This window comes from Uranotaenia lowii, chromosome 2 (genome assembly GCF_029784155.1).
Source record: "Uranotaenia lowii strain MFRU-FL chromosome 2, ASM2978415v1, whole genome shotgun sequence".
In the NCBI taxonomy this organism is placed as follows: domain Eukaryota; kingdom Metazoa; phylum Arthropoda; class Insecta; order Diptera; family Culicidae; genus Uranotaenia; species Uranotaenia lowii.
In genome coordinates this window covers 113395245-113419188 of record NC_073692.1, presented here as the reverse complement: position 1 = coordinate 113419188, position 23944 = coordinate 113395245, and the positions used below count along the sequence as shown (strand labels likewise).

The following is a 23944-nucleotide window of genomic DNA, read 5'->3' as shown; positions in this document are numbered from 1 at the left end:
TAGCTGTTCACACGTTGATACAAACCACATATTTTGTTCAGTAAAGTTTAAGTGCACAAAAATCCGCTTCTTTTGATGGCACTGGTATCAAAAATATTCTACGCTTGGTACACATTTTGGTCAGTTGATTTCAAAATTTTCGGAACAAAATTTTTTTTTTCCTTGAAAATAGCTTGCTAGTTTTACATTTTGATACAAATTTGGTTCATTTTGTATTTTTTACGTGTAGTTTTTAACTCAAACAAAATTAAAAAAATATAAAATATATAAATTTTATGGAAATGTTTGGACCAAGAATTTATTTAAAATCAAATCTTTTGAAAGTGGACTTTTTTTAAAGATCGCGCTTGCGGAACCTCTAAACATGATTTTTTTTAGTCGGCCCCATACAAAAGTTTGTTCGGCACATTCTAATCTACCATTTGGAGGGTGAGCCCCCAGATTCCCAGAAGTAATGCAATTTTGGGACACCCTACTGCTTATGGGTTTTGTGCCAATTTATGAATTCTTTAAAGGAAATGAATGCGGTAACTGGCGAGGCATAACGTTGATCTGTACAACCCTCAAAGTACTCTGCAAAGTGATTCTGAACAGGATCCAGGAGAAAATAGACGCTACACTCCGACGGCAACAAGCTGGATTCCGATCTGGACGATCATGTGTGGACCACATCACAACGCTACGAATCATACTGGAACAAATCAACGAATTCCAGGACTCTCTTCTGCTGGTGTTCGTTGATTTCGAAAAAGCATTCGACCGACTCAACCATGAAAACATCTGGGCGGCTCTAAGGCGACGAGGGGTCCCAGAGAAACTAGTCCATCTCATCGAAGCACAATACGAGGCATTTTCGTGCAAGGTCTTGCACGACGGTGTCTTGTCCGAGCCAATCCCGGTAACAGCTGGAGTGAGACAGGGATGTATTTTATCACCGCTACTTTTTCTAATCGTAATGGATGAGATTCTGACTGGATCGATCGACTGTGCACCGAACCGAGGATTGCCGTGGAATCCTTCAACAATGGAGCATCTGAACGACCTTGACCTGGCTGACGATATTGTTTTGCTCGCCCAAACGCAACCGGATATGCAGAGCAAACTCGACGACCTCACCGAAAGTTCCAAGGCAGCAGGTCTCAAAGTCAATGTCGGAAAGACCAAGTCGATGGAGATCAACACAGGAAATCCCTCCAGTTTCATGGTAGCTGGGCAACAAGTTGAGAAAGTGGAGTGCTTCCAGTATCTTGGTAGCCAGATAACGCCTGATGGTGGTACCAGGAAAGACATCGAAACCCGGATCAGAAAGGCCCGATTTGCGTTTGCGAGTCTCCGAAACATCTGGCGGTCACGCCAGATCTCTCTACGAACAAAAATCCGAATCTTCAACTCAAACGTCAAATCCGTATTGCTGTACGGGTGCGAAACTTGGTGCACATATGCGGTGACGACGCGAAAACTGCAAGTATTTGTAAACCGCTGCCTGCGGAACATCATCCGCGCTTGGTGGCCTGGCAACTGGATCTCGAATGAGGAACTACATCGCCGGTGTCATCAAAGGGCGCTAGAAATCGAGATTCGAGAACGTAAGTGGAGATGGATTGGGCACACGCTGCGAAAAGATGAAAACGAGATTTGCAGAGAGGCGCTAGATTGGAATCCAGAAGGTCATCGAAGAAGAGGCAGGCCCAGAAACTCGTGGCGGCGAAGCCTAGCCGCTGAAATCCGAACTGTCGACGAAAATCTTGACTGGGACCAGGTGAAGACGCTGGCTCCGGATCGTCAACAGTGGAGGTCTTTTACCACGGCCCTATGCACCGGAGGATCGGCGCGGGATCATTAAGTAAGTAAGTAAGTTAAGTAAGTTAAAGGAAATTTTCCGCTGAACACCTTATCATAACATATCATAACTTGATATCTTTTAAGACAAAATAGTTATTAGCTGTTTAAATGGCGTATGTCTTTTGGCATTGATAAACGATAAATTCAATTGACATGGCTCGATTCCACAGATGAAACAAAAATGATGTTGATTTTTCAGTACAAAATATTCAATTTTCCCATACAAATCCATACAAATTTACTCATGTAAACGTTACTTAAAAATTCTGCAAAAAATCATGAATGAGTTTTGGACCAAAACAAAGCTTTTAAGACCTCAGGGTTTGAGAAATTCAGAAATGACCCCAAATCGACTGAGTCTATTATGCAGTAATCTTTTACCACTCAACAATTAGTGTAGTAATAAGGTGTCATTTATATGATAGAATATGATAGCTGAAGCCCAGGATCTAATCAATAAAACAGTTATAGCTGAATAAGGATAAAAATGCCTACAAATAGCAACGAATAACTATACAAAGTAATCTAGAAATTACATCATATTTGATTTTTTTTATATAATAATTTTCGGAATCCTATCAAATGCTTACTACACAGAAATTGTTCTATGAAGTCATCAACGGAAGTCAAACGATGAAAGCCCATTAGGTACATATCATTAAAAGTTTTATTTCAGTCGTGACAAAATGCAATTACGAAACACATTCTATGGCCTAAATTCCAGCTGCAGCACAAAAGTACGAATTTCCATCGGTTGCAGCACGATCTCGTACCCTTCGTTGCTAACGTTCCTCAAACTTTCAGCCGGTTCCTCTCCAGTTGCTGGAATCGGGTTTCCAAATAGATTGTTGTTCTCGTGTTTCAGATAGTCTGGATCCGGCTTAAACTTGAGCCGACTGTTGTCTTCCTTCCACTGGTTCCCGGCCAGGGTCGTTTCCCGGATCTGATCGATGCTAAACGAACGGAAGATATCCTGCAAGTTGAAACGGACCGGTTTCGAGTAGGTAGGATCTTCGTTCTTTTCCAGAAGATGCTCGAATCGGACCAGCAAACTGTTGTCCTTCCACGGCTCGAAGGTGAGCAAATTAACGTTCAAGGGCAGCGAAAGGGAAACTGCGGAGTACTGTGTATGGAAATGTGTGATTAGTATATTTTACTTATTTAAATGCTGAAAACTTACTATATTGTTAAACCGCTTCTGCCAGTCTTCATACTTGAAGTTGGTGGTATCGCTGAAGAAACTCCACGTCGGCAAGAGCACTTGATTCTGCAAGAATCTCTCTCTGGCTTCTAGAGTAGGATTGCTCGTTTTCTTGGATCCGAAGACTACGTAATGTTTTCCGCGTGCGACTAGTCCTTTGCCGTATGCGTGCTCATCTAGGGCCTCTTCTACTCCGAAGGCATCGTCGTGCAACAGTCTGCGGTGTACCATGAGTTCCAGGGAGCCATCCTCCATACTGGACCCACCCTGAGCGCGATCAGTCAGCACAGCCAGCCGAATGTTGGAGTCTTCCAGTGCAATCTTAGCCGTTACCGGGTAGTAGTTTCCGGAAATGTTTTCCTCAAGGTGAAGATTCCAGGTATCGCGATGGTTACGTACTCGCTTGATCATTTCGCGACCGTTCGAGTCGGTCCAGAAAACTCCATTCGATTGGGCAGCGGTGTAGAATTTAGAAACGATTTCTTTGCCCACACGATCGTCGGTTGGAATGGGCCCAACAAGCCACTCGAATTCGACGTGTTTTTCATCGGCATAAACCCTTACGACTTGGCTGATCCACTCATTGAAAACCTGATGAACTTCTTGGACCACACTACCCTTGACGACATTGATGCGCACGGTATCGGCAACGTGGTTTTCTGTTCCATTGGGTCGGAAGATGTAAGCTCCCGATGAGCGGTTTTTAAATTCTTCGTTGTCTCCTAGAGCCCCTTGGTAGTAGATGAATGTTTGACGTAATCTACTGCTGATTCCGTTGGATGTTATGGAGCTCAAGAAGCCATTGCTGTCGAAGCTAACGTTGAGGTATTTGTTTCCTATTGTGACCTCCTCAGATCTCCACTTTTTCTGAGGTTCATCCGACTGAAGCTGAGCTGAGGGACTTTCAGGTTCGTTTACAAAATCATCAACAGATTCAATGATTCTCGACACAAAGTACGATTTGTAGCCCAAAGGTGTTAACTCGTTTGCCAGGAACACCAACTCATGAGTGGCATTGCTGAATCTATAGTTGAGAGCTAGGACTGATTCCGGAATCGGAAGCAGCTGCGATGGGATCTCGATTCCTCGGTAGTCTTTGACAATGTACTTATTCCCGGTTACCGGTACCCTGACATATTGATAGCCTGAATGGGCCAGCGGATTGTAAAGTGTCACCATGAAGCTGTCTTTGGACTCGGTCAACTCACACTTGCTAATATTGAGGGCGTGGCACGTCTCAAAGGCAAAAGTAAAATCTTGCTTGAATCCATGCTTTTTGAACGAAGCCTTCTTTTGCGCAGGATCAACCATCTTGTTAAGAATAACCTTCGTGTTTGAGGCACAAGCCTCGATGGCCCGGTGCAACATCCTAGAATAATCGTTGGCCACATGTTGTTTCTCCGTTCCAGTGACCGCGTCGTGATGCTGCATGACTCCCATGGCCTCACGCAACAAATTCAAATGAGGCGTAAAATATTTTTCCTTCGTCGGGGCCAAAGCCGTAAGCTGTTTGCAAATCTGCAGGAAGTGGTTGCCTACCCGTTCGAATCTTTTGACAGTCGGCCGGGAAGTGAAGTATCCGGTCCAGAAGGAATGCGGATCCGACGCGTACGGGAAGAAGTCATCGCTCTTGGTAGGCCAAGTGATATCGGCGTCGTGAAGTGCCTTCAAATAACAGGATGGTGTCGAGTAGAACACGTTCACATTGGACCCATTCGCCTGGCGAGCGTTGGTGTACCTGAAAAAAATGTTGATTAAATTAGCGTAAGGCAGTCTTTAAACAGAACACCATTCATACTTTATAAGCTTATCTTGGTTTTTGAACCACATTTCAGCATACTGATAATGGAAATCCTCGCCCATGGTAAGAACTATGTTATTAGTGCGGTATGATAGACTCATATTCTGTACAATGGTTATGAACTGGTCAACCTGGGGTGAAAGATTAAAATGTTGTATGTACAAATGATTGACAGTTAAAGCGCTACTAATTGTGACCAATTTCTGAAATTAGTTTTAACCACAGATGAATTTGAACCACACAAATCTTTGTTTCGATAAAAATTCCTTAAAGTGCTAATCCCGTAAAGCTAGAAACTAGAAAGACTCTCAAGCATCCAAAAGTCCCATTAAACGAGTACGAAAAAGCTTGATTTTAAATTATTCTGGGTACAAAAATTTTCAAAAAATTTATATGTTTCTACAACAATTTGAAGTCTTTACAATGATTGAAAACAAAGATACAGCTATTCCCGTAAAAAAGGCAAATTTGGAACAGCTTTACTAAATTTGCTGTATCTTTGACAATTTTCATTGAAAGTTCTTGAAATTTAGTCCAAAGATGTAAAAAAGTTCGATCTAGTACCAGGCCAAGTTTCGTCAAAATCGATGAACGTGATCAAAGATGGTGCCGGGTAGAAAATGAGGCTCATTATCACCAAGCAGACGATTTCAATCTTTTTTGGACGGATGTTCGTACGGAAAACATCGAAATCCATGTATTCCTGGTTTTTTCTTCCACAAAATCAAAATTGATCACAAAAAAATGTTTTAAATTCATAGGAACTTCATTCCTGCTTTGTTAAGAAATAAAAAATGTTTCAACAGAGCTGGTATTTAAACACAAGTGCGAATATAATACTCGCTTTAATTGTGTATCAAATTTATTCGTTTATTTAGCAGGTCATATCTGAAACTCTGTACTTCTTGTTCTGAACTATGTTGGAACATTTTTTATTCCTAAACAAAGTACATGATACCAGGAAATTCTTTCGGTTTGTGATATTTGCCATTTTATGGTTGCAATCGGCATAGTCCTTGAAGTTTTTCTTGACTGTGTTTCCGTATTCTAAATCGATGCTATTGAAAAATCCCGCCATGATTGATTTTGAATGATATTTTAACGATTGTTACTTGAATTTCGAGATGTAATTTTCGGCTTTCAGTCTTTTTAAATAGTGAAAATGACTATTTGTTTAATGTTCCAACGTTTCAATCCATATAGGATCGTCATCAGGGACTGCAAAATTTATTGTGTGTAAACTAAATTATCAAAAATTCTTCACGAGATTATCTGATTCTTACCTAAAATGTGGCGTATTTCTTGTCAGGTTTGATTCGGCTGAACAGATAAAGCTTTTATTTGTTCTGTTACAATATTACAATGTGTGATTAATTTTTGATTTTAGTGTTATGTTATGTATCTGACTTATTATTATTATTAAACATTTTTTTATTCAGCAACGTAAGATGTTACATCTTTTTCAATGTTACATTTTGTGCGTTGATAGAATTCGAGTGCCTAGGATCTTATTTCGATCAATAACTAGTTATTTGAATAAAAAAAAACTAACTTAACTTGTAAAGTGCTCAATTAATCTCATCTTAAAAACTGCGAACGAGGTTTCCAGTGTTAAAGAATTAGGAAGAGCATTCCAATAGCTCACACCTCTAACAAAAAACGAATTGCCATACAGCTCTGATCTGTGGCGAGGAATGACAAATTTTAAAGCTCTTGAACTTCTTAACTGAGATAATTTTATATAGAGATATGCGGGTGTTTTACTATTAATTAGATTGTAAATAAAAATGCAGCATCTTATTTTAGGAAAACTTTCAAAGGAACAACCAATCAAACGAGTTTGTAAATGTGAAACGTGATCCATACGGTTGAGGTTGAATGCAAATCTTACACAAGAATTGAGGGCGACAAATCACAAGCTATAAAATGAGGAAAGATCAAAGCCTTGAAAAGTTTGATCTTCATCTCTGTATTTAAAAATATTTTATGAAGTCGATGAGTTCTCAAAGCGTTATATATTTTCCTGCACTGCTGAAGTACATACGAATCAAATTTAAAGTTGGATTGTATTTTAAAACCTAAGCTTACAGCTTCTGACACTATTTTTATCGGAGTGTTACAGATTTTCGGTATTATTTGCATCGAATTATTCTTATTTAAGAAAATTGCATACGATTTATTCACATTCAAAGACAACGCGTTTCTCATTGACCAAGCATGGATAGACTGGAGATCATCATTGATTCGGGAATTGATCCATTGCTCTGTCAAGTTTGTGCAATCTAAATAGAGTTGTACATCATCTGCAAAAATGTATATTTGAAAAAATCTTAGAACATTAGGTAAATCGTTGATATACATGGTGAAAAGTATGGGTCCTAAAATAGAGCCCTGAGGTACTCCAGATATAATCGGTAGAGGGGATGAATACTGATTGTTATTGTAGACGGTTTGAGAACGATCTTCAAGGTACGATTTTACCAAAGTCGTCACTGCAATTCCAAATCCAAAATTTTGTGAAATTTTATTGCAAAGAACAGCGTGATGAATCGTGTCAAATGCTTTAGAAAAGTCGAGCAGAATCATAACAACAGATTGAGACCTGTCAATTACTGAGCTTATATCATCTAGCACTTTAATCATTGCAGTTTAAGTACTGTGTTTTTGTCGATATCCTGACTGATATGAGTTAATAAGTTCGTTTTCCGATATATACGCACAGATTTGGATTTTTAAAATCTTTTCAAATACCTTCGAAAGAGCACAAAGTATACTTATTGGGCGAAGGTTATCCAACGAATTTAAATTACTTTTCTTTTTAATTGGAATAATTTTTTAATGTTTCACGATTGCTCGTTCGATGTTTAAATTGAACCAAAGACTATCTCTGGAATTGGTTATACCAGGACGCAAAGGAACACATTTTTCAAGAAGATTCCTTGTATTAAGGTTAAAGAAATTCAACAACATATCAGCATCATCCATGCTTTAAATTTGACTCCAATCAACTGGATTAAATTCTTGAAATAATGTGTTTCGATTGATCTTGTTGTAATCTCGAAAAGAGTATGCTTGAGTTGTTCGAACAGTGTTAAAATCAAAGGATGCAAAAATTAAATCATGATTTGAAAGTACAGGGAACTCAATTTGACTAAATCTGAGCGTTTTGGTAGAATCATTGGTTAAAATTAAGTCTAATAGAGATTGGCCAGAGCGATGAAAAAAAGTCGGCTCGGAACCGATACAATGAATGCTGTTACCTAACATCATTGACAAAAAACGTTGAGTTTTCACGGTATTTTCATTAAGATGATTTGTATTGAAGTCACCAAGAAAGAAAACAAATTCATAACTAAGAGTGTACTCACGTAACAAACTATCAAAAATATCACAACAATCATTATCAGGAGGGTTGTAGAATGCGCCTATCAATATTTTAGTATTATCTACAAAAATTTCCAATAAAATGAATTCAATTCTCGAATCACGATCCGATTTTAGCACTACAGACGTAAAAATATTATTTTTAATTAAAATAGCCACACCTCCAACCATTCTACCCATTCGGTCATTTCTGATAAGGTTGTACCCAGCAATTGTTAACAAATTGTCGCTTACATTGTCATTCAACCACGTTTCGCTTATGCAGAAAATATCTAATTCTGTATAGTACAAAAGTTTTCTTATTTCTTCTAATTTTACTAAGTTTCTAGCGCAAATACTCTGACTGTTAACGCAGCTTATAGAAAGTTTTCCTGTGTGGAGAGCATAATTAACTTCTATTCCCGGTATATTAAAATTTGTTGAGGGTGTTCTAAAGGATGCTTCAGGCATAATCAAAAATGGAATATGCAGTTATTATAAGAATTCGATAAAATTGAGCACATTTACCTTTCTTATTTTCAAATTCATGTTTAACAAAATTAGTCTAAAATGAACAACGCATTATAAAGAGAAAATTGACACCACTTGATCACCGATATGATTGGCAGCAACAACAACACCAATGATCCTTCCAGGTCCATATGGATCAGCATACGACCCCAACAGTGCGAGTTGAATGAGACTCGTTCACCCATCATTGTTGATTGAATTTTAGGAGGGGAATCACAAGGAAAACAAGGATGGATTGGTAGGAATGAGAAAAGCAAAGTTTGGAGAAGGTTTAACTTTGTTTTGACTTTCAGGAGGGGAATCAATAGGAAAACAAGGATCGTATTGGAAGGACGAGAGTAACTTATTTGGAAAAGGTTTTGGTTTGTTTTGACTTTCAGGAGGGGAGTCACGGGATGATAGGGAAAGGATTGGAAGGAAAAGAATAGCTATTTAGGAGAGGGTTCAGCAGCGATCACACGATCAAGACAGCTCACGGTTGGTACGGCAACAGACGTCTCTTTCTCATCGCCAGCAGCTTGATATCTCACGTAAACGATTCCATCTCGCGAGAAGACTCCGGTAAGCTTCCCTGTTTTTTTATGTTGCAACGCCTTATTCCGTACTAGTCTGGATTCCAGGGAGAGGTTCTCGTTCATGTAGACTCTCCTTTTCGAAGCAAATCCTAGGTCAGCCAAGGAGAGTGAGTGTTTCTTCAGCGATTGTAGATATTTAGAACTCATTCGCTGTATATTGATCGCGAACTGCATGAGGATCACAGGGGAAGTTCCACTGTCAATTTTTCTGCTCGATAGACGGCGAATGTCAACAAGTGGGACGAAATTGTCGGTATATCCCAAGATGTTGCATATGGCTTTGAAATGCGCATTGAGGTCTTCTTTTTGAACGTAGGGAACTCCACTCAAGATAAAATCGTTACGACGTTCAACACGATCGATAGCCATATTGTTGTCCCGTCTTACCTCTCCAACGGATGCATTAATTCTATCTACGAACACGGCACTTTCATCGCGTATCTTCTGCATGTCAGCGGTGAAATCAGAACGAAATCTTTCCATCTGTGTAGTAAGCTTATCGCCAAGCTTTTTGATGCCGTCACGGGTACTACGTTGGAACGTCTCCAGCTGGGATTTCATAAGATTCGCCAGCTCACTTACACTCATCTCTCTTTTTTGTCTTTTGTAGGGATTAGTGACTGTACCTCTTAGTGATCGTACGTACTCCTCATCGCTCATGATGTTGGACAATAAAAAAAAGAAATCACTTGTGCACACAAAAGATATTGTTTCAATGGTTTGCTGATTTTCCAAAAAAACGACTTTTTGGGGATTTGAAAGTTGTTTCGTTGAAAACCCCGATTTATCGTTCAAGAAGCACCATTCACATTCACTTAGAACTGATCAGAAGTACTTCCTCCTATTTTCGGATTAAATTTTCACTGTTTTCGATTTTTCACAGTCACCACTTTCCACTGTTTGTTTTGCTTTGATCTGGTTCAGCTAGTGTATGCTATTGTTTACAGGTTGTTGTTGGATTCCTGTTTCTATGTTGGTGTTTTTATGTTTTGAGTTTATTTTTCTTTTTGTGTGTTGAAGTGTTTTAAAAAAGTTTGCGTATGTTGAGTGTATGTTTTCGGTGTCTTTTTTTAGGTTACATAACACTAAAATCAAAAATTAATCACTCAAATTATTGTAACAGAACAAATGACAGCTTTATCTAATCAGCCGAATCAAACCTGACAAGAAATACGACACATTTTAGGTAAGAATCAGATAATCTCGTGAAGAATTTTTGATAATTTACACACAATAAATTTTGCAGTCCCTGATGACGATCCTTTATGGATTGAAACGTTGGAACTTTAAATAGTCGTTTTCACTATTTAAAAAGACTGAATGCCGAAAATCACATCTCGATAAACAAAGCACGAATGATGTTTTTATAAATTGACAACATTTTTTGGGGAAAACTTTGATTTTGTGGAAGAAAAAAACAGGAATACATGGATTTCGATGTCTATAGGGAACAGACAGACAGACAAACAATCATTTTTATATATATAGATTGATTAAACCGTGAATAGCTCTTCATACAATGATATAAACAACATGCTTTATTTAACAAAGTTTAAGTGCACTAAAATCGGCATTTTTTGATGGCATTGGTATCAAAAATATTTTACGCTAGGTACTCATTTTAGTCAGTTGAATACGAAAATTTTGGACCAGAAAAATTATTTTTCTTGAAAATAGCTTGCTTGTTTTCAATTTTGATACGAATTTGGTTAATTTTTCATTTTTCACGTGTAGCATTTAATCCAAACAAAATTTAAAAAAAATAGAAAATGCATAAGTTTTTCGAAAATTTTTGGACCCAGAATTTATTTAAAGTCAAATCTATTGAAAATGGACTTTTTTCAAAGATCGCCTTTGCGGAACCTCTAAACATGATTTTTTTTAAATCAGCCCCATACAAAAGTTTGTTCTCCACATCTTAATCTACCATTTGGAGGGTGAGCCCCCAGATTCCCAGAAATTATGCAATTTTGGGACACTCTAATATTCATACCACTTTCGGTAATTTGAAGTTTTCAAAAAATTTTATATATTTTTTTTAAATTTTACTCAAAACCAACACACATAACTTATCAAAAATGGGTAAAATGAAAATTCCAATTCAAATATGTGCTATCTAACCTGAGCGTGTCCTGATTGGTCATATTGATCGAGAACTGTCACTAAGATTTATGGCGGTTCAATAATCAAGCACTGAATGCTACTATAAACATACAAAAGAAAGCTTGGAGCAAACTTCTAAGTTTGTGTTTTATTATGGTTTAAACAGAGCATTTATAACTCTTTCAAAACAACTAGAAGGGCATGTTTTTTAAAAGCTTTATAAGCGTCTCAAAACTATATGAAAACATATGAATATAAGAATATAAGCATTTTGCATGACCATAATTAAACCGTCATAAAACGAGCTGCACAAAAAATGCCACAATAAAACCATAAGTATACTTCCTCATGCTAACTGGCTTAATCTGTGTTACTTGGGCTATCAATCCTAGTAACTGAAAACTGTTTGACTAGCAGTTGTCAAAAGTGGTTGTACTCCATTTTCCCGAAAACCATTGCCCAGAATGAAAAATTACCAGAATTTCAATCACCAGAAATCCACTTCCCCAGAATTATTTTTCCCAGAATACACCATTTACCAGATTTTTTTTTCCCAGAATGAACCATTTCCCAGAAACTTTTTTACCAAAATGAACCATTTGCCAGACTATTTTTCGCCAGAATTGCCATTTCCCAGAAAATAAAATATATTTATCCAACCTGAAATTCAAAAAAATAAACAGATTTTTTCCACAGGAATTGGGTTCCTATATTACAACCAACGAGGATGAAGAGACAGAGGTGGCACAAAGCCGCCGAAACTCCCAAATCCGAGGTGGCCGCCGACCCGCCGTCGGAAGCGGCGGCCCTAATACATTGGTCTAGGTCTGCCGGGGCTTCCTAGGTCTGCGTGAAAGCTAGGGTTGATCCCTAAGTCCCGCGACAGCGTGTTGGACAAAATGTCTTTCTAGTTCGAACGCGCAGCGTGAGCATTCGTTTACCAAAAAGGTTTTTCAAAGGACCATGGTTAACATTAAATCAATTAAAGTACCCAAACCATAAACAAAGCACAATATTGGTTCTAAAATAAACTTAGTTGGAAAATTTCAAACCTGTAGTTTCATTTTAAAAAACCATTTTGAAAAAATAAATTTCGAATCATATGAAATTTACGAGAATTCATTAGAAAAAAAAAACTAATAAAAATACTAGAGGAAAAAAATCTGGGATTTGTGCCATTCTGGGAAATGTTCCATTCTGGGGAAAAAAAATCTGGGAAATGGTCCATTCTGGGAAACAAATTTCTGGTAAATGAAGCATTCTGGAGAATTTTTTTTCTTGGAACTGGTTCATTCTGGGGTTTGATTTCGGGTATTTGTCATTATGGGAAAAAATCATTCTGGGCAAATGTTTTCGGGTAATTGGGATACAATCGTCAAAAGTAACAGCTTGGAGACGCTTAGAACCATGAGAAAAATTTAAATGGACCAATTTTCCGAAAAATTTTCTGGTAGTCTCATAAATTCTTGGACAATATGTTTTCAAAAAAAAAAATTAATGGCAGTTAGGTCAAACTGTTACCACCAATCTGGATTGGTTTTATGAGACCAAAAAAATTATATGTAAGGAAGGAGAGATGAAACATAAACTCCGGCTACAAGCGGGGTTGGGAAAGTGCCACCACTATTCCAAAAATATGCACAGTATCAACTTTTCATATAAGTTAAAGACATCTCAGTTATAAGTAAGCCAGTTTAAACAAAAACTTCTTAAATATATAGCTATGAATCTGTGATAATATGTTTTGATATTTAGAAAAAAAAAGGTTTAAGTTTGAAAAAACAACAACCGAAATGAACCGAAAGTGAAGTTCTTCTCTTCTCTTCTTTTGCTAAATGCAATTAAAAAAAATGTCATAATTTTTTATCTATGAAGTTTTTCGTAGAACAAAAGTTGTTTGTAACCATTAAACTAAGCAAAAAATAGGGTTCTAGAGAGTTAACGTCGGTTCTCCGCATGTTAATAATCCTCGAACTCGTCCATCACCGTTTACTGTGAATGGAAATGGACTAAGGGGTTTTTGCACCAGCTTAGTAGCAATATGGCGTAGATCAATTTGTTCCCCGATAAACTTCAAGCATATCCAAAGCAACGTGTTTATAAATGATATTATTTACATAGTGCATATTTACATGTGCATGTATTAACATAGAGTGTATATAAACAGCGCTATTTCGGACAAAATCACACGCAAATTCGAAACAAACGATTACGGCTACGTTACGTTACCTTATCAGCTTGTCCAAATTTTTGAAGTACACATTAGCATCCATGTAGGTAAAATCCCCTCCCATAGTCAGCACAATATTGTTGGTACGATAGTGTCTCGCCTGGAAATCTACATAGAACAGAAATTTCTCCACCTGATGGTTTCAGAAATTGGTCATAATTTGAATTATTTTTTAACTAAACAAAAACTGTAAACAATCTCACCTTAGAGTTAACATTGTTTTCGGCACTGTAGGGGCTATCCATAAACGGTTCATCCGAGCAGAGAATATCAAAACAGAAACCAGGCGGTGGTTGATACATGTTGTACAGAACACCAGTAAACAAGTCTCCATCTTCCAGATTGGCACTTCCCTTCCAGATCATTTCGGCTTTCTTGTTCGTCAATCGCTCTCTCTTATCTTCATAATCCAATCGGCCAAAGAACATTCCATCGAAGCCCATCTGGGCAAAGATCGAAGCCTGCTCCCGGGAATGCCCGAAAGGATCAATCTGCCACCCGATCCTAGGTCGGCCACATTCGCCGAAGGTATCGTTCAGCATTCCCAGACCCCACGTAAATTGATCAATAATGCTCTGATAGTGGGTGGCCGCTTCATCGTTCATGCTCCAGGCACCCCCGATAAACTCCAACCTCCCCTGATTCACCAAATCCCGGACCTTGTCCTGCAGCTCCGGGGTCTGTTCTTGCCACCATTTGAAAAAGAATGCCGTCTCGACGTAGATAAATTTACGCTTCGGATCTTTCAGCAACGATTCGATCACCGAATCCAGAATGTACTGGACGCCTGCCTTCTGAATCAATGTTTTGCCTGTGAAATCAGAAAAAAACAACATCTGTTAGTGGAAGAATAAAATAAAACATCTATTCAATCCAGGCCATACTTCCGTAATAGTACTGATCAACCGTTTTGAGCCAACCGACATCGTCATGGGTGTGCGGCACCAGATGAACGTTCAGCATATTTTTCTTTATCTCCGGACAGGACTAAGTGGGAATAAATAAAAAAACAACAAAATCCATTGATGAAAGATGCTTTGCGGTCAGTTGATCGATAAGCAAGGGAGAATGGCCATGATAACTCCGAGTCAGCGCGTTTGTCTTTGGTTAAGTCTATTTTTACTACAAAGAAGTGATACATCGGTTGCCAATGGAATTTTTCTGTTTGCTGAACTATGCAGACGATTGTTTAATCTGCAGAAGCTGGAACAACAGAATGGGAATTGAGACCAAATATAGATTGAACTATCATCACCTCATGTGTTCGTAGACAATTTTGCAAATCTAGCAGATCGTTCCCTTGTATTCAGCTTATTGGAGATGTTTTGTGATAATTCGAGAGATTCCATGAAGATTTTCGAACGGATGTAAACTCAATTAGCTTTGACCCAGAAATAAATTTACACATTACTCTTATCATAGGAATGTCTTGAAGTAAAAAGATAAAACAAATAATGAAAATTGTTATTCATGAAAACAAAAATGGTCAGAAAATCAAAAGGTTCCGAATCTAAACTTGGGGAATAAAATTGTTCATTGGTTTCACACAGGACTGACTGAAGGTTGCGAATTTTCAGATGACCATTTGGAAATGAAACTCACCGTAATGAGTATAAATTCAGCAGCACAAGGAAATTCGTTGTGACGCTCAAAGATCTCGATGTCAAACAAAATTCGCTGAACATCACATCGAGAAAAATCACAAATTCAGAATCCAATTGAAGAAATCTTCAGCTAAAGGGTGATATTGTTAAAATTTGGTCAATATCAACTTGACGTATTTCTTTCAATTTTGCATTTAAAAAACCTGAACACCCCTCATTTTGAAGGTGTGTGTGTGTGTGTGTGTGTGTAATATGATGCTCCTATTTTGATTTTGGAATTCACTCTTCAGCTGTCAAAATGCCGTCCAAGGAAGAAGAGCAGCGTATCAAAATTTTGCTCGCTCATCGTGAAAATCCGAGCTACTCGCACGCAAAGCTGGCAAAATCGCTAAAAGTTGCAAAATTAACCGCTACAAATGTAATTAAAGTGTTTGGGGAAGGTTTGTCGACAGCCAGGAAGTCTGGATCGGGGGGAAATAGAAAACCGGAAGACGCTGAGACGACAAAGAGAGTTGCCGGTAGTTTCAAGCGAAACCCTAACCTCTCTCTCCAAGATGCCGAAAATAAGCTGGATGTATCGTCTAAAAACGAGCCGGACTATCGACTTACAAAAAGGTAGTGACTCCAAATCGCGATGATAAACAAAATACGACGGCCAAAGGGCGATCCCGGAGGCTGTACACGACGATGCTGACGAAGTTTGACTGCGTGGTAATGGACGACGAAACCTTCGTCAAAGCCGACTACAAGCAGCTTCCGGGACAGGAGTTTTATACGGCAAAAAGAAGGTTAAAAGTAGCAGATAATTTCAAGCACATGAAACTGTCAAAGTTCGCGAAGAAATATCTGGTTTGGCAAGCCATCTGTACCTGTGGCAACCAAGAAATTTACGTGAAAGAGTGTTTGAATAAATATCTGCTGCCTTTTCTGAAGAAACATGGTTGTTCCGTACTGTTTTGGCCGGATTTGGCATCTTACCATTACGGTAAAAGGCCATGGAGTGGTACGCCGCTAACAACGTGCAGGTGGTCCCCAAGGACAAGAACCCTCCCAAAACACCAAAGCTCCGCCCAATTGAGAAATACTGGGCTATTATCAAGCGGAACCTAAAGAAGACCAAAAAACTGCTAAGGACGAGTAGCAGTTCAAGGAAAGCTGGCTTTCTGCGGCGAAGAAGGTGGACAAGGTGGCTGTACAAAACCTGATGGCAGGGGTTAAGCGAAAGGCCCGGCAATTAGGATTTGGAAAAGCGGAAGCCTAACTGAATATTTTTCCTAAATTTTATACTAATTAAACTTGGAAAAGAAATTTAATTTGATTTTTTAAATAAACGATTTCGCCGATTTAATTTAATGTATCATAATGTGATTAGCTTTTCACACTAGCGGCACGCTTAGTTGAACGACTCCAAAAGTTTCCATAAAAAAATAATTACGAAAACCCTCTAATGACTGGAGTTTATGTAATTTTTTTTATAACGAAAGTGTTAAAGCTCATGAAACCTATGCTGCAAAACAGTGTCAAAACACTACCTTATAAATTTTGGGAACAACACTTGAGTTTTTATAATATTATTTGCCAATACGTAAATTTGTATCTAAACAATTTATAACGTAGTTTCACAATTCAAGACAACTGCTATAAAGAAATATTGATATTAAGGCGTTTTGATGGTTTTCAAATATTAAATGCAAAAAACATAACATGGAATAAACAGCAATATATGAAATCAATTTTTCTGGCGATTTGGAACCAACAAACAATGATACTCGATAAGTAAAACATAGAATACATTAAATGAAGAAAAATCTTTTAAAATTTTTTAGGGCTGAAATGTTGACAAAAAGAGGAGATAATGATTCCAGTTTTCAGGGATATTTTCTTTGTGTTTTCTCGGCTATTAACATACAAATTAGACTTGAAAAACGGGGACTTGAGCTTAGTTGGTGAATCAGTTGCTTCCTGGATGAGGTGCTTGAGTTCGAGCTCAAGAGTAAACATCGAATAAATAAATAAACAAAAAAAAAGTATTTTGAACGCTTCATTCAGAAAAAAACATGTTTTATTCACTTACATTAGCGAGCATAACTATTTTATGCATGGGTGGAAATGTATAAAAGATTCAGAAATAAAAATAAAAAATTAGGATATAGGTAGTATTTTATGGAATTTTCGAAAACAAATTTCAAATGTCCTAAAGATTACAAGAGCAAAAACCATATTGTGGAAGTTGGGAGTTTAATCACCACTTGTATTCTTGATTTTATTGAATTTTTCGATAAATAATTACACCAAGGTTTTTTTACACGGTTTTTTACGCGGTTTTTTTACACGGCTTTTTTTTAAACGCTTTACGGGAATTAATACGGTTTTTTTACACGGATTTCGCGAATCAACACGGTGTTTGAGAGAAAATAGAAAAAAGTCCTTTTCAAGAAGAAAAAAAAACACTTAGAATCTTTTTGAAGTTGGGAAAATCTTAACTCTGAGACAAGGAACATGATACATGAGACCTGAGACCTGAGATCTGAGACCTGAGACATGAGACATGAGACTTTGGACCTGAGACCGGAGACAAGCTACTAGTATTAGTAGCGCGAGAAATTAGTTTAGCTCCGATTTTAACTTTCGACCGATCAAGTGAAAGGATTTCACTTGTAGGTGATGAACATTGTTTTTCGCCACCTAAAAGTCAATCCCTTTCACTAGAGGGGTCGCAAGTCTGAATCGGAGCTAAACTAATTTCTCACGGTACTAACATTAGTAGCTTGTACTAGCGAACTCGCGACACTATTTTTCGTCACCTACAAGTCAAACCCTTTCTCTGTAGGGGTCAAAAGTTGAAATCGGAGCTAAACTAATTTTTCGCGGTAATAACACTTGTCGCTGATCTCAGGTCTAAAGTCTCATGTCCCAGGTCTCATGTCTAATTTCTAATATTTCACGTCTCTTGTCTCGGGTCTCATATCTCATGTCTCATGTCTCATGCCTCATGCCTTATGTCTCATGTCTCAGGTCTCAGGTCTCAGGTGTCATGTCTTAAGTCTCAAGTCTCATGTCTCAGGTCTCATGTCCCATGTCTCAGGTCTCAGGTCTCGTGTTTTATGTCTTATGTTTCTTGTCTCAGGTCTCAGGTCTCAGGTCTAACGTCCCATGTCTTTAGTCTCATTCTTCAGGTCTCAGGTCTCATGACTCAGGTCTCAAGTGTCATGTCTAAAGTCTCAGGTCTCAGATCTCATGGCTCTAGTCTACATTCTCAAGTCTCAGGTCTCAAGTCTCAAGTCTCGGGTCTCAGGTCTCAGGTCTTAAGTGTTAGAACTTCAGACCTGCAGAATTTGAATGGTCTTTTTTTATACGGGTTTCGGAAATCAGCACGGTTTTTTTACACGGTTTTCGGGAATTAACACGGATTTTTTAACGGTTTTTTTACGCGGTACGTATATCAGTTTAAAAAAATCTTACTGTACTTCATTTATAAGTTTTTTGCAAGAATATTGTATGCGATTTTGCTGCATACAAGATTTCTTGCAATTTAATCCAATTTATCAGTTTTTTGCATTATTTTTATTGTCCCCATCCTCCCCCTACAACTCCGAGTGACAAAGAAGGATTTTAAATTTGAGAATAAAAAACAAATTAAACAAGTAACCTTTCACAATTAAAATCCTGTAACTAAAGTTTCCACAACTAAAATCTGTATTTTTCAAAAAAACAAATTCTTCGAAATGAATCCAGATCTTATTGTTTATATGTGATTTTCACCAAGTTTGTGTTTTTGAACTGACTTTGCTTGAATTTAAATTTTAATTTTGAATCAAGAATCAAAATTATGAAACCACGATCTTCTTCAATTTGAATCCTTAATTGAATTTTAAAATTCATATTTCTTCATATATTGATTATAAAACATAAATTTGAGCTTTGTATTTTGTATTTTGAACCCAAATTCACAACCTGAATCTTAATTCCAGATAAGAAACCCTATGAATTTGAAACCAAAAGTGAAATTTGTATCTGAACCCTTAACTAGAAATATTTGAATTGATTTTGGATTTGTGGTTTTAAATATGATTTTTTTTCAATTATTGAACATTTTTCAATTCTGAACTCATGAAACTTTCTTATGTTTCAATTCTAAATATAAATTTCGGATAAAAATTTCAGATCCAAAGCTTCAAAATGTTTTCAACTTCAAATATTAAAATTAAATTTAAAAAATTTCACTTGGCCTTTTTGGTCCTTCATGGGAAGAGTTTAACCACATAACCCCCCCCCCCCCCCGTTCCTACGGCCATGGCTCAGGGTATAAGGTTACGAGTCAAATTTCTACTATGTATGAGGCCCATTTATCCTTTCACAGGGGGATAAGATGTGGAAAAAGGGTTTCCCTTACAGTTTTATGCATCACTCGAGAACTAATCGAACAAAAAAAAAAACAAAATTTAACATGGGAGTAGATTTTAGTACGAGAAATGTTACGTTTTTATGTTTTTAGACCCCTCACTCTCTCCAACGGGAAGTGGGGAAAGAGGAGGGAGATTTTCAAACAATATTTTTGGATCACTCGAGAACTTATTATTCAAATTTAGTAGCAAAGGGTATTGGGTAAGATTTTTTTCTATGATTGTTTAAGGCTTCTACCTCCTTTCACTGATTCGATAGGGAGGAGGAAGGGGAGCTCTCATACATTTTTTTAATAACTCGATGGCTAATCTAACAAATGGTAACAAATTGGGAAGAGCATTTAAATTCAAGATGATGAATTTTCGATGATTTGGTTCCCCTAACGGGATGGAAAGAGAAGAGATGTGTTGTACGTTTATTTTGACAAATTCCAGAGCTCATCAAATAAATTAAAGAAAATTTTGCAGGGGAAAGCATAAGAATCCGAGAGGGGATGATTGAGGGATTGGGGGGATGAATAACACGAGAGTGCAAAAAAAATGTTTCTATTTTTTTAAAGAAAAATTTCATTCAGTGCCGAGCCAGGAATGGGGGAGCTTTTATCGCATAGTTTTAAAAACTTTTCAAGCAATAGACACCATATTTTACATGAGTTTACATGAGGTTTTTTTTCAAAGATTCATGACCCCTCCTTTTTTCAGAGGAAAAACGGGAAAAAGGATAGTATGTAAAGCTTGAAAACTTATCAAGCAAATAGAGCCATATGTGAAATGGCAGTTCGTGGACCCTCCTCACATTGCTGGGGAGAAAAGCAAATAAAATCGGGTACTTAATATCAGATTTCAAAACAACCATCGAAAAACATGTGATGTGAAAGATCTTATTGTAGAAAATATCGAAAATTTATTTATTTTGAAACTATGTTCAACAATTTATTGATTTTTAAAAAGTGCAGCTAAGCACATCGGGTCTGCTAGTATTTTATATCATTTCTGTGCTCGATTTTTATGTCCGAATCTTCAAACTCTTGAGATATTTGAAATTTCGAATCGAGTTCTATTTCTGGTGTTTCTGAAATACTGATTTCAATTTTGTAAACTAGACTGCTTAAATTAATGTTTATACAAATTTATAGTTCAGAATAAGGATCGCCATTTTGAATGATTCATTTGCGACTTACCAAAGCTATAGAAAAAAATCAAATGAAATTCAACAATTCTTCAAATGTTCTTAAAAAAACTTTTTGGGATTTTTAAATCATAAAGAACTTCGGAAGCTGCAACATAAAAAAATTGTAGGGAAAAGTTTTTTAGATTTAAATTTTTCAAAGCCTCAGCCTGAAAATAATTGAAACATACATTAAAAGATAAAATTTTAGTTTTGATTTTAATGCAAATTAGTTATTCTCTCTACTTAGTTCTCAGAAATCGATTCAATTTTTTACTCCCGATATCATTCCGTTAGAACAACATCCGGTCCAACGATTTTTTATTCTATAATGCTCACCGACCAGCTGAACCATAAGCATTTGCTTAAGTTAAAATTCCACCGAGCTCATTTACCTCGTATCCACATTTCGCATCTTTGTCGTTCCAATCGGTTCGATACTCATCTCGCCGGCCGCCGCGCAACTGGAAGAACCCGTTTCCATTTCTCCAGGAGGCCGGGGGCGATTGCCTCCGGGGGCTGGCCGCGGTCAGACCTACCAAGACCAAGGCTAAGGCCACCGCAATCGAGAGCAGTTCTTGCACTTTCGCCATTGTTGTTCGTCAATTGATTTCCGCCGAAGCAAAACAGGAAAGGAAAAAAAATCGAATCGAAAACGCATCCAATTTCACTGAATGGTTTGATTCATTGAACTCCCGGCTCTTTTGTTTTTACGCTCGCGTTACTGTCTGGGGGCACTTAAAATTTCGGTTCTCACGAAACGCGCTTAATCGTAACTGATGATGGAGCTAAACGTAAAGATCACGCACGAGGCACCAGATTTCTTGGAGCGTATAAACTTGAACAGTAAAGTGTTTTGTTATTCCCTGACTAGCGTCTTCAATTCATGGCAATAAAACAAGCGAAAAGTAACAATAAAAAAAAACACAAAAAAGATGCGCCGGAGGCAGTGAAAGAGAAAGGAAAAAATTGGAGGAAAGCTCCAAAGCGACCGCAGAAAAACAAGAACGAAAACTCGCGACGTTGCGCCTCAACAACCCGGCTGGCGCAACGGATCGTCTCAGACTGAACCTTGGTGCTTGAGTCAAGTCCCGGGGAGGTTGAATCAACAACTCTCAGCTCAGTACCTAGGCGGTCTTTATCATTCATACTGAGCTTAGTTCGGTACATTCATATGATCCTCTTCAAGTTACCAACATCATTGAGGAATTATACTCTCAAGTTACACTTTTACTAGGCATTATAGAGCTGAGAGATGCGCACTCGAACTTCGCGTCGTTATGGGCTTATCGCAAAGGTTTACAAGAGATGATTGTGGATTATCAGCTTATGGTTGCAAATTAATGATAGTTTTCAATCCGCTTTGTGAGCTTGTTTTCGAATGATTAAATTGGGTATCAAGTTCGGACTCATCAGAAGTTCGTTTCTGAACTTCAACTAAAAACTTGTTACATTTTTTCTTTTTTGAATTTTTGAATCCAAAAGTTTTAATAGAAAAATGTTGAACAACAGGTTTTTTAAGTTCTGTTACACATATATATTATATCACTATAGCGTAAAAAAATAGGTGATTTAACAAATTTCCAAAAATCTACCACTAAAAAAGAGCTTAGCTTAGTTCTGTAAGAAATGGGACACTTTGTTTTAATGATAGGGTGATTTGCCAATCGTTGCACAGCTAAGCACTTGATTTTGGTGTTTATGCTGTATTTTAGTGATTTAAACCAAATTGGTCACCTAGACCCAAAAGTTCAAGTGCTTGAAAAAAGTGACATAAAAATATAAAAAATCATTTAAAACAGCTTGTCTGTGCCCAATAGTTGCACAGGCAAATTTTGTGTCGTGCATAATGTTGTCCGATTTTTTCCAATGGTTGCACATTTTAAAAATCAGTCACCATGAGGTCGAATAGGCTGATATTTGTTACGGAAGCTTATTATGAGATCTTCTAGTTCAAATGAAATCTAATTTTTAGACGGCCCCTTATGAGGGGGAAGAGGGGGGGGGGGGTCTTCCATATAAACCGTCCAATGTACTTTCCAATTCCAATTCGGCCTCAAATAAAAACACAAAGCCGCCGGTTTGAGTGTCTGGAATAGCATTTATCACACGTGAAGTTTTCTCAGAAACTTAAATCCACCTCTCAATTTTCCCGAAGCCATTTGAGTGGAGTGTTATTTAATCTAATTTGCCCAGTGTTGAGCCTTTTTCTTTATATGTCCTACCAACATAAATCTGTATGTCTTCAAAATCCCATAGAATGAACTGAAAGGTATTTAATGCTTGATTTTTAAGTGGCTATTAACAGGTGAAAAAAAAAGAAAGTGATCTGTTTTGCCCCCTTTCACCCCTATGAAGAAGATCCGATTTTACAAAACAAATGTTTTAGGACTCACTTGGAAGTCGATCGATTTTAAAATAATGAATCTCAATTTAAAACTTGAAAATGGACACAACCACGCCCAAAGTTTCAGATCGTTTGACTGATTTTTGCTCATGCTATACAATTTTGTATAAGAATTTTTTTTAAGAAAAGTTAATTGATTTAAATATCTTTTTCATATAAGTGGGTTTATTTGTAATTAATGTAACCTCTGTAGCATTTCATCAATCTTCAGGAAAAAATCACATCACATAGAAATGCTTCCCGAGAGTTTTCCGGCTGAAAAACTGTTTTGGATCAAATTAAGTTTCACAAAGCCATGACTGTTTATTTTTCTGGATGATAAGGGCCAAATAAAGCTTCACTTAGATGTCTCCAGTGACGGCAACTCGACGGCAGATTCGAATTCCTGAGAAAATTGCACGTAAGATAAGTAATACTTCGGGTCTTCCAACCTTCGACTTCTAGTTTCTGAGATTAAGAGTCGTAGTTTTCCTTCTGTACAATATTCTGACAATATTAATAACAATATCAAAAAGATCGCTGTTGACATGGAATAAAATTCTTTTAGATTTGTCGTCACGAAATTAGAGAAACAGATTTTTTCAGAACAGCTTTTAGATTCTTTGCATAAAATGTTGAGTAAATGGTCGGGATAAAGGATTTCAAAATAAATCTGATAAAAAAGTAGTCTCTTAAAGCCAATGCAGTTGAATTGACTTTGACATTTTTCAGACAAT

At 37.4% G+C, this 23944-nt stretch overlaps 1 protein-coding gene across 2 annotated transcripts; it reads right to left on the bottom strand.

Annotated features, from left to right (window-relative positions):
* Positions 1-2484: 2484 nt before the first annotated feature.
* Positions 2485-21876, bottom strand: LOC129747434 (lysosomal alpha-mannosidase-like). 2 transcript variants are annotated; one of them, XM_055741658.1, is made up of 6 exons: positions 21217-21876; positions 14531-14633; positions 13850-14457; positions 13646-13779; positions 3023-4781; positions 2485-2965 (listed from the first exon to the last, which is right to left on the bottom strand). In XM_055741658.1, exons 1-6 carry the CDS (start codon positions 21412-21414, stop codon positions 2549-2551), a joined length of 3219 nt encoding a protein of 1072 aa, XP_055597633.1. In that variant the 5' UTR covers positions 21415-21876; the 3' UTR covers positions 2485-2548. The 2 variants fall into 2 exon arrangements, with proteins under 2 accessions (XP_055597633.1, XP_055597634.1); XM_055741659.1 differs by lacking the exon at positions 13646-13779 and adding an exon at positions 4842-4975.
* Positions 21877-23944: the final 2068 nt, after the last annotated feature.